The sequence below is a fragment of the Cuculus canorus genome, chromosome 3 (genome assembly GCF_017976375.1).
Source record: "Cuculus canorus isolate bCucCan1 chromosome 3, bCucCan1.pri, whole genome shotgun sequence".
Classification (NCBI taxonomy): domain Eukaryota; kingdom Metazoa; phylum Chordata; class Aves; order Cuculiformes; family Cuculidae; genus Cuculus; species Cuculus canorus.
The window spans coordinates 84,225,443-84,244,189 of record NC_071403.1 but is presented as its reverse complement, the minus strand read 5'-3'; the positions used below and the strand labels follow the sequence as shown (position 1 = coordinate 84,244,189).

At 35.7% G+C, this 18,747-nt stretch overlaps 1 protein-coding gene across 14 annotated transcripts in view; it reads left to right on the top strand.

Moving 5' to 3' along the window:
• The window catches only part of KIF16B (kinesin family member 16B), a 135,501-nt gene that overhangs the window by 43,954 nt on the left and 72,800 nt on the right, over positions 1 to 18,747 (top strand). For all 14 annotated transcript variants that reach the window (XR_008448939.1, XM_054061081.1, XM_054061083.1 and 11 more), the window contains 2 exons: positions 17,442 to 17,561; positions 18,114 to 18,165. Coding sequence is in view for 13 of the 14 variants with exons in the window: in XM_054061081.1 (XP_053917056.1) it covers positions 17,442 to 17,561; positions 18,114 to 18,165 (172 nt within the window). In the remaining variant the exon portion in view is untranslated. The remainder of the gene's footprint in view (positions 1 to 17,441; positions 17,562 to 18,113; positions 18,166 to 18,747) is intronic.

The following is an 18,747-nucleotide window of genomic DNA, read 5'->3' as shown; positions in this document are numbered from 1 at the left end:
AGCACAGGGTTTTATTAGGGTTTCTTTTGTTATACGTTGCATTGTGTGTTATTCATTTATTTATTTATTTCCCAAGTGCAGTGGTTGCTGGTAGTGATTGCATTCTATAAAATCATCTGTTCTGGTAGTGAGATTTAAAGTTGGTATAAATTGTTGTTGCCAAATGTCACTATCTCACCTCCCCCAAAGCCTCTACAAGTGAACTTTTTGTTCATTGGGGGTTGATTCAGAGGCTAGGACACCAAAATATAGCATTATACCTATTCACCTCCCCTTCTCTCCCCCCACCCCGCCTTTTTTTTTTGTAATTAAGATAAAATGAATGTATTTATATCCTAGGATCTTTATGCTATTGGCCAGCACACAGATTTCTGCTTTTGAATTTGAGTTTGGAGAGAGATAGTCCAAGCACAATTCCTTTTACCTTATTATGAAAAAAACAATGTCTATTTACATTACAGAACAGATGCCTTTATGAAATGATGATTATTACTTTAACTAGTCATCTCCCTTGCTTCAGTCTCGAAAGTATGCCTACTGAGAAGAACAAAAACACATTGGAGAGAATTTCTTCCAAAAGCGAATGAACAGAAACTTTTTAAGGGGATATATGGTTGTCCTGAGATACACATTAGTTTTTTTTCAAGGGAGCAGCTCTCATTGCTCGTCACTCACCAGTCATTTTTTTTTTAAGTGTTTTCTCCACTCTCAGCATTGGCTTCCTATTGTCAGAGGAAGAAAAAAATACTAAATTGGGAGCTGATGCAACTGATCTACTATACCTCTTTTCCTAATAGAAAGACTATTGAAAGGGTCCCAGCCACCTGGGGAACACTGAGTGCAGCAGTCCAAAGTAGATTTCAAAAGAAATAGTTGTCTGTTTTCAAATTTGTCTCTGCCACCTGTGTTCATCTTATTATGAAACCTTGCAGCCCCTTCAGCAACTTGTGATGACTCTGCAGTGGCCTGGCCACTTTTAAATTTCAGTTTCTGTTAAAAGGTTGCAATTAAGAGATACCTAATGCTACTGATTGTTTTTTACTTCAGTTTTACATTGTCTTGCCCCCTTGAAAGCACCTGGACCATCAGGGAAGCACAGGCAGGAGCCGCCCTTTCTAAACTCACTAGCCACAGCTTAAGGCAGGATTGAATAGTTTGGTTCATCCAGACAGTGTATTCCAAAAGAGGCCCTCTGATTTCTAGGAATAACTGTACTCCCAAGTATTTCACTGCCGTCCTTGCAACTGGGGCCCAGCATTTGCGGTTTATCCAGGCCATGCTTAGCTTTAATCCATCCCTAGGGCATGTAGGCGGTTTTCAAATGAGAGGGAGTCAGACAGGATAAGTTGCTTTTGAAATCCTTTCTACCGCTCTGATGCTACTTGTTCAACAATTCCTCCTGGGCATTTGGTCTACTTTTCTATTACTTTTCTGTGGCAGGGAGGGGAGCAAAGCTGAAAGCAGTGGAAGCTACTGATTTATCCTGTTGAAAAAAAGAAGAAATATACCTTGAAAGCTATTTCTTCTAAAGGATCGGCAGAGAATCAGTGAAAAGGAGAAAAGGCAATGTAAATTTCTCATTAGATTTGGTTATGGGAGGGTAAAGAAGCATTCGAACATCAACATTTGAGATGAAAAACATGAGTTTACCTCGAGTCCCTTGCAAAGGAACTGTTTCTAGTGGCAATGTGTATTGGATATTAAATACTAGAATCGTTTTTATTCTGCTTCTGTTTTTAGTAGTATATTTAGGTTTTATTACTACATGATTCTGATAGCTTTGAGTACATGGTACTGTTGTGCACCTGAATTAATGTCTTAATTGACGGCTGGGCATAGCCATGATGCGTACAGCCGTTGTAGGAATGCCACTGGAATGATGTGTTTGTTGTTCTTCAACTACAGAGATGATATTTTTCATGAAATCCACTAAGAGATCTCTTAAATACAAATAGCAGCACAAATCTGCCGCTGTTGCAGTTGGACTATATTCTGGAACAAAGAAGAAGTCAGGTCCAGTTTTCTGACTGCTGTATGTCTCTTCAGGTTCAGACACTCCACATCTTAGTAGCTGGGCTATGGGCATCGTCCTCTGTAGAAGACTTTGCTATTGCATTGCTAGTCCTGAAGTCTTTGTTTTTCCTTCTTGGTAGTAACTGTGTACCAGTACGCATAGTCCTACCCCTTTAATTTCTTTCAACAGTGAGGGTCACATTTTGTTTCTGAGAAAAGGACTAATAGATTTAAAGTAATTTGCAGAAGTAGGGATGAATTTCTAGATAAATAAGCAAAACAGAATTCCAGATATGTGAAACACTTCTTAATTCCCCTTTCCCCTCAAAAACACACAAGAAATGAAATAGCTTTTAAAATGAATAAATATATTAGCTATGAGACTAGTCTTTTTTCCTCTACAATTCTATGACTCATTCATCATCCAGTTTTAGCAACAAATGAGCTAGGAGTCCTGTAGATAATAGTCTGTTTCACTGCATTCTCTTGATTCATTCCCAGAGTACAGTCTATGGAATGAATTATTCACAGGTCCTGCAGAAAATATATGATCGTGTAATTAAAGACTGTATTGTAATGCATATGGGAAAAGAGAATGAATTAAGGTAGCCCATTTCTTTCTGTTCCAGCCAGGCCCTTTACCCCTTTTAGATACCACATGAAGAACACTGCTGAGGGCAGAGTTGCTGTCTCTTAGCTGGAAGGTATAGTACCCCACTGCTAGGAACAGTCACTAATGGCAAGAAAAGTCTTGTTCTCTGCCCTGAATGTTAGTGCTGTAATGCGTAAAGTTATTTTTCCTTTGAAACTAATCAGTGTGGAGATACATAGGAAGCTGTGAAGAGTTGAAGCTTATTCCACTTGAGACATAGCAAAATGCTCTGTATGCCTCATTTTTGGCAAAAGAAGAATAGTGTCCCCTTATACCCAAGCTAGTGGGGGCAGAAAGCAGCCTGCAGTGGATACTTCAGCATGGAAAATGGTAGCTTTGATGGTTTAAGTTTTATAAGTCACTGGAAAATAGGATTTTACAGGCTAGTGTCCAGGAAGCTTGAGCAGCCAAACAGGCATCTCTGCTTAGAGTTAGCCAAATGCTGCCGTTCTATTCAGGGAATTTTTCTCGGATGTTGATAGTAGTTCTGTATGTTCAAGGTCTAGAGTATCAAGGAACAGGCATTTCAACCAGTTAAGTTTGTCCTTGTAATTCCAGGAATGAAGGCCAAATTTTCTGAAGAATTACTTTGAATCTGCCAAGGCTTCTGATGAAAATCCTTGCAGCATGTTAAGTATAGTGGTGCTTTAGGGTGCCATTACAATAATATGGTTTCTGTGCGTTAATAGACAGCTGCATGTCAGCAGTGAGCATGTGGCAATCAGTTCTGAGGGGAAAGAGAAACAATGAAAAATGGAAAAGGTAAGCTGACCTTATGAGACTATGAACTGCTCCTGTAATTCCCTTATTCTTTAAAGGAATAGCATCATTAATTTTCCATCGTTTTGGCTTCACTGTCTTAGCAGTTGCTCATTTTATGTGATTCTGCATCTGCCTTTTAAATTGACGTTCATTTCAGAGAGCTGTTGATGCCTGTGTGGGCTGCTGCTGGAGCCCCTGCACTTTCACAGTAAGCCATTCACCACAAAACTACAGTTTTGGTCTTGGTTGTTGCAGATTCTTTAATGGCTTTTCTTGATTAATGAGGATAGTGTGGACTAATGCTTTATGAGACATGGAAAAAGTTCATTAGGAATCTTCTCAGATCTAGTTTTCTTTGTGGCTTTGGATAGTTAAAGTTTCTTCCTCTTGGGAGACTAAAGTGTCTTAATTGTACTAAACTTTTTGTTTTAGTTGTACTGAAACTGACTCTGGCAGCCAGCGGGACCAGGAGGAGAAGACATAGTAGGAATTTGTACCTTATCTAACATATGTATAGATGAGGGAATCAATATTGGCTTTCATAATTGATGATTTCATAAATAATTGATTTATTGCTAATAATGAGAGCATATTTTTAATTTTCAAAAGCATTTTATTGTAGTCATAGGATAGTGTAGAATGTAACTTTGGCATGTCCACAGATAAAACACACACCTCCTCACTGATAGTGTGTTCCATATTTCCTCCTCTCTTCTCTTTGCGTCCCAAGTAGCACCAAGTACTTTTGTGGCTGGTGATTCAAAATTTATTTTGTTCTTCCACAAACCATAACTATGTCAAGCTGAACATAGTGAAATGTAGAACAGAGATTTGATACTGTATATGCAGCTTTATAGAATAGAAAAAAGGCTTAACACGAACCCACTACAAAGTAGACCAGCTTCACTGATACATTACGGAACAAAACAGGTTTTCCTAGTTAATGTGTGGGCTTTTGCTTTAATGGGAATCTCAAATATGTCAAAGTTGTTTTCTTAGGCCAGATTATTTTTTTTTTACCGTGGAATTGTCTTGTCAATCACAATTAGACACAATCGACTTTCCTTCAGCTGCTGCTCAGTGTTTTGTCTTGGCTGATCTCTTTGTGATAAGTATTTTGTAAGGGAGCCGGCCTGCAGAGCAAGAAGGATGTCCATGTAACCAGTTTCTGTCCAAAGCATAAGCTAAATACTGAGATCTGCTTCTCCCTTCATCTTTTAAGGGATTACTAGTAAGCCCAAAGCAAATTTCACAACCTTTTGAAATCTCTTTCTCTTCTCTTCTACCTCAAGTTCCTCTCATCTGTACAATATATGTTTTCTTATGCTTGGCAGTAGAAGTTCTTTGTTCCGCTTTTAGGTCTTTGAGTTATATTATGCTTTGAGATATCTTTTTATGTTCTAAACCATCATATGAATAACTTACTAGTACTGGCATTTCTAATTTCTAGTCATACCTTTCTAATGTTTCCTGGTGTTGTCAGGATGACTCTGTATACTCTTGTTGTCTGGAAAGCTGGTTAAATGTCTGCCTGTCTTCCAGGAGGCAATGCAGCATTCAAAACTAAGAAGAGGGTCTGTTCCATCTCTTCACCCAGTTATCTGGATAGTTTAGCCCATCAATACAAACACAAAAAGCCCTGAACATATCTGTGTTGTTTCAAAATAATTTTTCTGGTACTGTTCTATTTTTTTTTCCAGTTTGTCCATAGCAAGATTGTTTCACTATGCAGGTTATTTTTTTTTTCTAGTATGATTATATATTTTCCCTTCTGAGTATAAGGAAGTTGTTGAGACATGTAGTACAGAGAATACTGAGCACTGACAAACCAGTATAACTTAATATCTTTCTCTTTGTGCTCCAGTATTCCCAAAAGGAAATAAAAAAATCTTGTCAGCGGTGATTGACTCATCCAGTAGTGTCTTGTTCATGAGAGTGCAGTTTCAGCTTTTTTTGTTGAAGGGCAATGGGCTAGTGTTTTGGATTATCCCTGTTTTAGGTCCTAAAATATCAATTAGTGCTTGAAGGTATTCTAGGAGCTTAATTTGCCTTTGTTTTCCGTTGGATTTGACTGTATGAATACCTTAAAAACACAGGGTTTACACAGAATGCCACAGGGTAGTTATTTCTTTCATTTTTCCCTAGCACAACTTCCTTCTGTTTGAAAGAAGTCTTATTGTTTTGCAGGAACTTGTTCAGCAAAAGATTTGTGATTTCAAACCACTTCTGACCTATTAATAGTTCATCCGTGAATATCGCCATTTCTAAGTCTGGAGCTTTTACACTTAGGTAAATCCAGAACACATAATTAAGAAAAACTAACCCACAACAGGGCAGTTAAGGATTTACTCATTGTCAAAACATCAGTCTCTGTAGAGCTTTTTGTTAAATGTTTAAATTTAATTTCTTTAAAAGTATGATTTGCAGCATCTGTACAAACTGTTGCTGAAGGATTTGTTGTGAATGTGTTTCATTAAATTCTTTGATTTTCTTCTTGACACATTTATGTTAAAAAGTATATTTCTGCATGAGGACTTCTCCAAATCTTTGATTGTCAGAGATTGGATGCTTGTTCTTGTTTTCAACTGTTTTTCATTTCCCCTGTGTTCTTATTTTGTGGTTGTGTTCACACCACATAAGGAAACAGTTTTGGATATGGGTTACATTTCAAAACATAAAGAACAGTTTTGCAACTTCTTATATTTTGTAGCTGTCCAGGGATTCTCAGAGCTTAATTACATGAAGAAGTGGTCTGATGCCATAAGGTGGTTTATTACCTCCCCTTCGAAGCTTCTTATCATCCTCTTTAATTTCCATTCCTGAGCTCAGACTACAGTATCAGGCTTCTAGTTTTGATTGGATAGTGGCATGGTCAGCATGAGGGTTCAACAAGGTGATGGTAGGCCAAGAAGGGTGTTGACATAACTTGAAAAAATACCATATTTGAATCTTTGGAAATAACAGTGACTGGTCACTCCAATTTATTTGTTTGAATGTAGGCATGTTTTATTTTGAAGAATTTCCCGTACACTATTCATTGTGGGAAGCTTGATTGTTCTAAGGAACAAGTTAAGCTAAATGTAGATTATGTTTTGCATGGAGGAGAAACATGTACTTAGTTGCTTTTTTTTTAACAGTAGTATCCTCCTGTCAATTGTGTTTCTGCAACTTCTTTTGTGACACCTTTTTCATGGGAACTTCAAGAACATTTGGAATATTGATATGACAATTACAGAATCAGCATCACAGGAGGGTCAGTGTTTGAAGGGACCTCTGGAAATCATCCAATCCAACCCCTGCTAAAGCAGGTTCACCTACAGCAGGTTGCACAAGGATGTGTCCAGGCAGGTTTTGAATATCCCCAGAGAAGGAGACTCTAAAACCTCTCTGGACAGCCTGTTCCAGTGCTTTTGCACCATCACAATAAAGAAGCTTTTCCTTGTGTTGAGGTGGAACTTCCTGCCTTCCAGTTTCTCATTGGTCCTTATCCTTACTCTGGGCATCACTGAAAAGAGTTTGACCTTGTCTTCTTGACATCTGCTCCTTAGATATCACATAACCAAAAATTATCTGTGTTAAAGAAGCAGTGGGCATACTTTTGATTTTCTGGTGTTTGAGGTGTTAGTTGGCCTTTGTAGGAAAGCACAGATCCATTTGTCTTTTCATTTGTGTATAGCAATTTAATATTTGCAAGAAAAGCTTTTCCCATTGAGAAATGCATCCAATGGTGTGGGAAATATAAAATCAGACTTTTGGGCAACTGAAATATAGATGTTTAAAATTCCCAGCTGAATTACAGTAATCTCCCTGCCACTTACTTGTTTTTATACAGTCTTTAGTTATGTGATCACATCAAGGTTATCTCATTTCTTTCTGTGGTTTCCGTCAGTGGAGAGATGGCTGCAAAATCCAACATGGAGTTCTAAGATGTGGAAGGAAGGAGGCCGTGGTCTGATGGGCCTTGATTGGTTTCAGAGTTAGTCATGTATAGGGAGCATAGCAGAAAGATAAGGGAGGATTTTAAGGTTAAAGATTCCTTTAACCCAAGGAAACAGTATTTTATTGTTTCCCTAACCAAGGAAAGTCGGAGAGGGTTTCTTCTTGAGGGATTTTCTTTTGGCTGTTTTTTCTTTAAAGTTGCCAATCTCTTAAGACATAAATTGATTAGCTGAATTTAAGACACTTATTAACACACTTAATTGAAATATGCCTGGGAGAGAGTTTAGTTATATTTGGGTTTGCTTAAATCTCTGTAGTTTTATCCAAATAAAAGCTGCTTTAAATAGGAAATCTAGAAGTTTTCTCTGTTTTTAAAATTACATATTTAAATGTTTAATGCAATAGATTGCTTTTTGTAAAGCAATATTGAATTTTGTCCTGAACCCCAAAGTAATATTCAGAGATCATAAGCTTTTGTTTATCTTTTTGGTCTAACTCCACTTATCAACTGGTTTTCATTAAGAAAGAACATTGTACGTGTTAAATTCAAGCTGACTTCAATGTCACATAATCCAGGTTGGCAACATTTTTAAAAGACATTTTTAATCTACTCCTGACGGTTTATGTTAATGAAGCATTTAAATAAATATGTCAAACACCTAGTCTACTTTTTATTGCTATAGTTAAAATTAGACCCATTATTATGGGGATTTATTTAACTTCTGAATATATGAAACTCTTGGTGTCTTGGCTGCCTCAGAGGCTTAGAATTGAAAGAATTTGCCCTCTGTCTGTTGTGGTCAGTGATATTTACTTGCCAGTCATTGTACTCCATATCAGTGCATTAATTACATAGTGGCATGAATTGCCTCTGCTAGATCTGTAATTTTAAGGTACCTGTTAGGAGTCACTGAGAATTCGGGTGAGAGGTAAGGCTGCCATGATATGCAGCATTTGTGCGCTGGTTTCAAATCTCGGTAATATTATAAAAATAACACAAAGCTTTGCCACTGAAGAAGAAAAACTTGCCTTAATTTTTACAGTAAATAAATACAAAAAATGTCATACCTCCTTTGATGAATGTGACTTTCTTATTTATTATTGTGTAGTAGCTGGCTAAAAGTAGTTCCCTGGAGCTCTTTATGAGACTGCAAAAAAGTTGAAAGTTTTCCAAGTTAGAATTAAGGTCAATCAGCAAAGTGTGAAGGTCAGTGATTAGCTTCTTGAGTTTTGGGTAGATTGCTTTGCATCTTCCTAAAGATACAGCAGATTTATTTCTTTAAAAGAAACATTATTTTCTGTTTACTAGTAGGCAAAGTTTTGCTAGTTTACTCTCATGGGCTAAAATGACATTAAATTTTAAAAATACTCAAATCTGGCAAAACTGCGGTCTACCAAGAATGCCGTAATGTACTATATTCTAGATGTTCTAGATCGTGAGAGACTCCCTCCCTTCTGAATTTTTCTATTCAGTTTTATTTAAACATACCAAAAATGTGACGGGAACTTTACCCTGCAGTCAGTAACTGGAAAATCTGTCTTGCTTTTGAAATATGATGTAAGTATATTTTTGGTTTTTCATTAGATATATTTCTTTTGGCCTTGGTGTTGGGACTGATGCCAGATTATAGATTTCACAGTACAAGTTGTTTTTATTAATTTTTAAGGAGTCTTTCCTTTAGGAAAGATAGCATACAGATACAAATAGTACCTGTTTCTTTTGAGTGTATTTTGGGAATTATAACCTTTTCATCTTGCCCTTTCCCTGCGTTTTATGTGTTTGTCCTCTTTGTTTGACCTACTCTTTTTTTTTCTTTTTTTTATGAATGTTTTAATTTTACTTGAAATCTATACATGCGATTCATTATTCTTTCTAATTAAAATTGAGGTCCTAATGTTACTATTACAGTTCAAGCATTTGATGTCCCCTTAATGCTGTTCTTTAAAGCAGTTAAATTACCGTATTGGACCATTGCAAATTAGAATGACTTGTTTGTTTTTATTTAAGTGTTAAAATGATGAAATAAACTGTAGTTTCATTAGAGGTAATTACAGAGCATGGGTATTTCAATGGTTGTAATGTAAATGCTGCAATTTAGAGAATTTAAGTCAATTGACAGTATACTGTGTATATGTGTGCAGTTTATATTTATATTTATATTTATATTTATATTTATATTTATATTTATATTTATGTGCACATACACATATCTTGTATGCTGTTATGATAGAACTCGAGTTTGTTTGATAGGGTTCACTTCACTGGCATTTGAATTAAGAGAAAGATTTGAATATGGTTGCTTAGAAGACTCTAGTTTCTCCAACCGAGTTTATCAGCTTTGCAAAAGAAGAGTATCAACAATCCTAGTTACTTCATGACTTACAAGCAGTTGCTAATGCTATTTATGCCACCTTAAAGCATGATTATTTTATGCTTTAGGTACACAAAATCAAAGTGATAGTTTTTAAAGGGCATTTTATTCTGTCTTTTTGTAGCATCGTCAAATGTTTGCCTCAAGGTAATATATTTTGTATCATTTCTGACCTTTTAATAGTCCTTTAATTTGTATTAAAAACTTCATGTAAGTGACAACTTGTATGTGCTGTCACTGACCTAGTAAAACCTAGCACGTTATTTCTGGGGAAAAAAATGTAGGTGATTATACCTTCATCAATTACCAGGAAAGTCATTATAAACTCTGTTCACAAAAGAAATAGTCTGCTAAAATACTTCGTAGCAGAACTAAATATTTAAAGCTAAATGCAAATGTTAAATTCAGAACTGCTTCTCTGACCTACGTTCATTATGCTGCACTAAATTGTTGAGGAACTTAAAACCTTGCCTAATATTGTGTCCTGAATGGCTTGTATTCACTGGACTAGTGAGGAGATTTTAATTTTAAGAAATGCTTTTCTTGTAAAGTCTTCTTTAAAATGATAAATTTATTTCTATCTTTCAAAAATTGGAATGATTGTAACTGCTTTCTTCCCTGTAAATCTGTTATTCTTAAATTAGTAATTTCCTATTTAATTAATACTTAAAATGTTGTCTGTAGTCAGTGTTAGTTTCTAGAGCTAACTGGTCCTAGTTTGTCTGCTCAGTACGTACTGGATCTGGTTCTGTCCATGAGTGATCCGTGCTGGAAATAGCTGTAGGACTGGTTCTCATCTCTGTGGATGGTGGCACTGCATGTGGGCCTGGGACACTTGGGAAACAATCTCCTTATTTAGGTTGTATAGAGATTAGAATACAGAGGATGCAATGGAAGCAGTGCTACTAAGAGGGAGGGGAGTTAGTAATTAGAAGGGTTTTTTTGGAAGGTGGTGTTGGAACTCATTTTTGGGTGTGATCATATTTAACAGTTTCTTCAAGTGTGTTAACTGGTGAAGTTTGCTGATACTAAAGCTGGGAGGCATAATTTGTCTAGCAGAGTGTTTCACAAGGGATGAGATGAAAAGGATTAGAATTATAAAAGGTTGGTTGATGGTAAATAGTCCGCAGTGTAAAAGCATAGGGACTAAAAAGAACTTAATACACCATGGAAGGGGAGGAGGATGGCATGAGATAGTACGCCCACATGAAAGACAAATGAAATCTTGGAAGGGTCAGATAGATGTTTTGTGCAGTAAGTGGAAAATAGGGGTGCTGTTATACATGGCGCTGGCAAAGTTGCAGATACATTGGGAATATGGCATGTAAGCCATCAAGGTCAAGGAAGGTGGCCTTGAGAGTGGATGCATTAAATGCCGGAGTATGGTGAACCTGGTCATATGAAAGGAGGTGCTTGGAGTTTGTCCTGGTGTAACCACAGTAAGGAAAGTGCATATGACTGCTGTCAGTTACTGTCTCAGTCAATAAACGCCAGAGAAGGAAGATAATTATATCAGCTGAATGTCAATAGTGATGCAAGATACTTCTGTATGAGCAGAATATTAGTAAATTCAGACCAAATACTTGAAAACAATTTATACTATATAACGGATGAGAGCCTGAGTGTAATCTATAGAATTATTTATTATGACTTTTTGGGACTGTGCTTGGTAATATAGGAGGTCGCTTTCAGTTTTCTCCTTTCCATCAGGAGAAAACATTGCCAGGTTTTAAACAGAGGTAAAAGTCCTGAAATTTTGCTTAAATTACAGAACTAATCAAATAATTTTTCATGTGTTTTGCAGGGCTTACTGACAACTTTACTAAATTTTTAGTATGCTTGCCTCTTAATACTGTGAGTGCAACATTAACAGTTGGCCGTGTCTTGTTTGTAAATGTAATAATTAGCATGCAACACAGTGAAAATTCAGAGGGGTCATCCATCTATTTATGTAGCATTTTTATTTCAGAAGAATTAAATGTAGAATTATTCAGATAATTTCTGTAAATAGAAACAGAAGTCTGTCTGCAGTGTATTCCTTCTATATTTTACTGTTTTAAATCCATTAAAGACCTCTCCAAACATTACAACTGTACCACACAGATAATAGGAATATGCTCTGCGTGGAAAACAACAGCTAGAAAGCTTATATTTGGAAGGGGAAGAAAAAAAAAAAAGAATGGAATCGGGCCATGGTCTACAGCTGTAAGACTTAAGACCTTACCAGTTATGACTTATGCAGAATTGTGTGCAAATTGAAGTCCAAGACTGATATTGGGCATTTTCATGAGGGACAATTATGGTTTACCAGCGCCATATGGAATTTAATAAATTTGCAAACAACATTTTCAAAGCTTACTTAAGAAGGGAATTGCATGCTGGAGGATCGTCTGTCCTATCTAAGTAGGCAAACTATCCCCCTGTTTGAAAAGAAAAAGTGGGGGGAAACATGATGATAAGCAGTATTTTTTCATTGGCGATGAAAGGTTTCATATTTCACAAGAGTATTACATAGATAAACACATAAATGTATAGAGGTGATATAGGAATAATAAAAGCATCACGTATCCCAATGATATCTGGAAAATTTTGTAACCCTAAAGATAGATTGGACTTTTGGGGAATGCACACAATAAGATGATGCATACAATTATAAAATAATATTTTGTTGATTCGAGTTGGTGATTATTGGGTAATTTAGTTATGGTGTCAAAACAAAATATTAATATGGAAAATTGCAGAATAATTTACCTTGTGTACATCAACTCTTCGATGGAAGCTCTAGTAATTTATTCAGCTAAACTATTCCTGGGTTTTATTCTATAAAACCTCACTGATCTATAATTTAACTTGTTTGGCTTTATAATGTAATGACAACCTGAAGCTAAATACAGAAAGGATTTACAGGTTAACAGAGTTTAAGTGAAAGATTGTGCTGGTAAATTGGAGTTCAGTTTCTTGAGTTGTTGGGATTGTGAGTGGATCTGCACAGGTCTTCACTGCCTAATGCAAATCAAATGTGATTTTGTTCTCATAAGACATGCAGTACACATTATTAAAATATAAAGCTATGAATGTAGATAATGCTGGTAGCAGTGCTGTACTTTGTTTTTACTAAAAAGAAGAAGGGGCTAGGTAAAGACAGATAATAAAAATAACCCTCAGTTAATTTTTCCTCTTTTTTTTTTTTTTGTAAACAGTATCAGGAATTATGGAATGTTTCAGAAATTGAAAATGTGGGGAGGTGGCCAGGAAAGAAGGCTTCTCTCTTTAGTCAGAAGCGCTGGTTAAAGTAAGGTCTTGCTTCCTCGGGAGATGGGATAAGCAAGAAAGCAGTAAATGTGAATGAGAAGTGTTTTGTGGTGATTTTTATGGATAGAGCTAAAGAATTCATTGACATAAGAATTTTTTAAAGTAAAAAATGAGCAGGAGTCAAGAATTTGTATTGATAACACAAATGTCTAAGGCATATTTACGGTAATATACATTAAGAGGCTAAGAAATCTGGTTTTAAATCGAACTTCAGACATTTCTGTCCTTTGTGCCATTCTTAAAGAAAAATTATACTGTGTCAGATTAACTACCCTCAGGCTACCTGGATTTGTCCAAAACCTCTGCAATGAAACTGTAATTTTTCAAGCCACCAATCTTTTGCCATTCTGACATGGAGAATATATAAATTCCTGACATCACTGCATGAAGTCCTGGGGTTTTCACCCACCTTGATGATGGAGTAGCCAGCTGAGGCCGCTTCATTCACATTTCTTTCTCTCTCTGTTTGTATAACCTCTTTAATGCCATCTATCTACTCTGTTTGGAAATCAGCATTTTCAGATGCCTTCCCATTCTGAGCAGTATGGAATTTTTTTTACTGTAGGTGTGAAACATTTGTTTCCGGTCGTTTAAAGGGAATGCAAAGTGTGCTGAGGCGTAACTAGAGGAAAACCAGTTCAGAATTAAGATCTTCCCTCGTGTGCAGTTTATGGCAGTGTATTTTATAGACAGTCTAATGTTAGTGCTGGGCCACTGTATCTTCAGACATTTTTGTGAACTCAGGATATAATAGCATATTTTCAAAATAGCATATTTTCAATGAAATCAAATGCACCCAAAGTACCTGTTAGTGTAAGAATCTGCTCTGGTTAAATATTAATGCAAAGACTTTTGCCATTGCACATTTTTACCCATAATTTCTTTAATTTGGTATTACACATTTTTGCATAATTTAAACATAGACATCTGGACAATTTACTTAGCCAGCATAATGTTATGTTTTACTGAAAGTGTCTGCACAGTGTATGCTCAGGACTGTGTGCCAGCAGCTAGCTGTTCAATATTTAAATAAAATAATTAAGCTTCTACATTGGAAAGTGTAATAGAAAGTAAACTGCAAGAGGTTCTGTTCACTCATTATGTGTACCCTTTAATATGTGCTGGACCTATGCAGCATGTGTTTCACATTTTGGTAGATTGATCAAGGAATGTTAGAAATGCATTTTGGGCTTATTTTCTTTTTTAATTAATTCAATATCCTGTTGGCTAAAATAGTAAACTTCTGTGATTTGATATGCATGTGCACTCGTATGTACGTAAAAGAAATCCTACGTAACGTAAAGGTGTTCTTTATTGTGGACAGTTGTAATGATGAGGATAAATTAACTCATAGGTTTAAATTAAGTTCTTTACAAGAACATTTTATTTCTAAACTGCAGAAACACAGCTTGCAGATGCCTCCATATTAGTTAGTGCAGTGAACTTAATACATCAGAGCAGAGGGATGAGATTTCACAATAGCTCTTATATCTCACAGGAGTGTAAATTAATTTGTTATATCGGGATATTTCTGACTGCTGACTTAGAGCTGAAGTCAAAGACACCATCATTTAAATATACAATGTAATCCCTTCATTTTAACTTTGTCTCAAGAAAGTGTTTTCTTATACCCTGACTGAGAATTATTTTCTTGAGTTTCTACTCTTCAAATAAGCCCATTTGATTTAGTGGCTCCTAAAGAAGAAAACTTTTTTTTCCTCTCCTCACACAGTAGCCATTTATGTTTACTGGCATGTGCCTTTGTGTGGATGATGCTTGGCTTGGTTTATTTTCTGCAGTTTATGAACGTGCCTTAAATACTGAGGGAATACATATACACGTTTTTGTTCAAGGATGATTCAAGCTAAGATGCATGCAGTACATTCAAGTTTCTTAAACTGTACCTTGAGGTTTTCATAAATTTTCTGAATTAGTGCTTTTTTGATAGGGACAGTGACCTTTCCTGCTCCTCTCATTTGACTTATGGATTCACTGCTTCTTAAAATTGTGTTGCATAAGTGAACATGAATCAAATCATGGCTCAAACCTGGTGATTTCTCTGCCTTATAATAGCTTACAGACCTTCAATTTATTTCAGAAGAGTTCTATACTCCATTAGAAACATCGTTCCTCTGCTGTGGAGGATGAAACAGGGACAATTTGACTACTTATTTCTGGTCTTTTTTCTTTTACTGTGGGAGAATGGACTAATAAAAATCTTTTGTTGGTGAGGTTTCTGTGATTTTGGTTTGGGGCAAAATGGCACGGTTTGGCATTTGGAGGCTTCCTTGCAAAAGCTTTTGAATCTGGAATTAAATTTTAAGCTAAACGATTAGCATTTACTCCAGATATCTGATTAAGATTGGGGAGTTTTAGTAAATCGTATTTGAAGATAAAAACTAATATACAACAATTATTAAAGAAAACAAAATTACAGTTAATTGCAGCTACTGTCTGTTGCATTTATTATAATGCTTCCATAAACAGGATGTATTCTATGTGTAAATGGTAGTAATTTACAAAATAAGGGTTTAGGAACTCAATTAATTTGTATTCTTCAGTTTTGGATCTGAATAAATAAGCAACACATCTATTTTAAATCACGATTATGCATGCTTTAATTCTGAATGTAGTAAAAATGTCTTTAGTATTAGAAGACTGGAAAACAAAGAATTCTGGTTTTCTTTATTCTTAATTATTTGTGAGGTATTTTTGTCACCCAGTGATGAAGTCTTTGCCTCCTGGGATGTCTGTTTTTCCTTCTGTCAAGGATGTTGGCAAATGTTTTGTTTTGCTGGGGTGAAATATTCGGCTCTTAATATTTTATGAGTTTCATTGGGCCAAAGGTGCCTGTAGTTGTGTGAACTGCTACCTATCCACAATACTCTAAGTCTTCAGCCTCATCATGTTGGTACATTATTAATTATGTATAACAGTAGATGCCACTCAATAAATATTAAATATGCGATAGGTATTTTTGACTGAAATTACTTTTTCACTCAAACAATGATTTAATTGGTGTTTTTCTGTTTTATGAGGTGACACTTTCCTAATATCAAGGAATAGCTGAGTGCAGTTTGAATGTCAGAGAACTGAAGGGCAACATGAATCCTAGCTTATTTCTTGCTTTCTGAATGCCAGAGAACTTTTTAATTCATCCATTACTAGAGTGGGATTTCCAGGTTTGTTTTGGAGTGTCTTTTGTATGTTGTGTATCTTTTCTTGCCCGGGTGTGTCCATACTTAGAATTTTTTGAACAGTGTCACTGTTGACGATGGTTTGTGTTGTGCAGGGAAATGAGATATTACATCTGTTTTCCTCCTTCAGATATGCAAGCTGTTGTACTTAAGGAAATACATATATATGTTGTCTTTTCTTACAAGCAGTGTAGTTTCTTGTTTGGCTCTGGAGAAGGCATGTTGATGACTTGGAAAAGGAGTAGTTATGCTGCTGTCAGAAAACTTGTTTTCCATGTTTACTAGCACTAGGAGAAAAGTGTGTGCCTTATAATACACAAAAGTGATACTTACTGACGTTGCATCTCTTTCCTAGATTCGTAGTCTTCCTTGGCTGGTAAAGGGTTAGCTGTTTTGCGTAGAAAAACAAATTCATTTTGAAAGATGGTGTGTACACACATTCATAGTCTCTGCTGATACTCCAGGCCTGGAATCCAATAGGAGATTTTTTGAACTTGAGGAATAATCTTTATAAATACTAAAACTTATTTCAAAGCTATAATTAATTTCTTATTTATTGCATCAGTACTCCATCTCATAATATTTTATCCAAAGTTGAAGTGTCCCACTTCAAGTCCCGTTGAATGATGCTTCATCCTACAAGTAGCTGTGGCCCAAAAGAATTTTGAAGAACTGGAATTCTATGCTGCAAATATTTCCTACGTTTATTTACTGTTGTCAGTGCTTCCCTCACATTGGATGATGTTTTAAATGCTTAGGCTTATCGAGTTTTCAGATGTCCTGGGTTTTTATTGTGCAAGGTTTGGTTTATTTAAAGGTTTGCCGAAGAGTTTACAGTTTTCTGTTCTTTAGCTGTACTGAATTTTGAGGAGTTTTAAGTTCTCCTTACCATTATGCAAGGTGGTATGTAGCTTGCTTTTAGACAACATTGCTTTGTTGTGCTCTTGATTGATCTTCCTTATCTGGTATAATTCAGCTGTTTGTCTGATTTCTTTCAAATAACACTTTCACAGATTCCCTGAACAGCACGCTTGGAACTCTCAAGGGAAATATAACAGTTGCATTGAGTTAAAAACAGTTGTGGTTTTTTTTTTTTATATTGCAGAGTATAAGTTACAGTAAACTTGGTTTAGAAAGAGAGAGAAGACCAGTATTTTTTGCATATCCTAATACACAGGCTTTTGTTGTTTACAGGAACAAACCTTGGCCCTGAGGAAAGAAGGGATAGGTGTTGTGTTAGATTCTGAACTGCCTCATCTTATTGGCATTGATGATGATCTGCTCAGTACTGGTATAATCTTATATCACTTGAAGGTAAATACACTTCTGTTTCTATAGCCTTTATATGCTTTGTGATGTTTTTCAGTATACAAATTGTAGTATTAATTTGCTATCTAAATATAGTGCTTATTACATTTCTCCACCATAGTAGGAAAAGCTCATTATGTTTCTCTGCTAGACTAAGAAGAGCTCTTAGATGTTGCAAGTGAGTCAAAATATCTGTTAATTTACTCTTTAGGTTCATCCTGAGAGTAAAGTGGTTAACTAGAGGTGGGGGTTTAACATTCCTACCTGTATATATTGGGTTTCATTCACCTCATGGTAAAGCTGGACTTGAAATCCAAATCTAGACTGCCTCAAAACTACAGAGATAGTTCTACATAGGACAGTTGAAACTTGAATTTGCTAATAATATTGTATTGTAAGGTCTCTGAAAGCACTGTAAAAATATTACCAGTTGGTTTTTTTTCATGTATGTTTAAACATATATTTCATTCTGGATACTCAGAAAGTGGAAGGATAACTTACTTGTGGGGGAGGAAGGGAGATTTCAACTGAAAACAGTGTGTTTTCTCTCTTAATTAGGAGGGCCAAACATATGTTGGCAGGGAAGATGCTGTGACAGAACAAGATATCGGTATGGAATTTGGCTTTTTTTAAAATGTTTTTCTTCATTTTTTTTCTTTGTCTAACTGTAGCTTCTTGCATATTCTAATTTTTAGAAAAATTGACAGCTGAATTATGTGGGATTTGGTTCAGAGCGCGTGACTTCTAGAATAGCTTGTAGGCTTAAAATTTATTCATGTTCATATACTTGTTACTAATTTATTTCCTACTTCTCTTGAAATAGCATCCTGTAAAAATACCATCCTTTTTAATACAGCAGCTGTCACAATTACTGCATAGTCCTTCTCTTAATCTTTGTATAATGACAATATTGTTATACCTTAAGCAGTCTTTGGACTTTAGATTTCAGTTGAAGGGAATTCTGTAAGTTGGTAAAAAGTAGGTAGGCTTTTATACTGATTTTCTTATTTGCTTCTCAAAGCAACTAAATGCCAGACCTGGACTACCCTGTCACATATGTTGCTTGGAATTCCATTAAATATACTGCATCCTTTAATTCCCGATTGAGAGACCGAGAGTCAAATAACTTAGTTAGCTATATTTTTGTAGGTCAAAAGATACCTGGATTAAAATTTCTATATAAATTTCACAA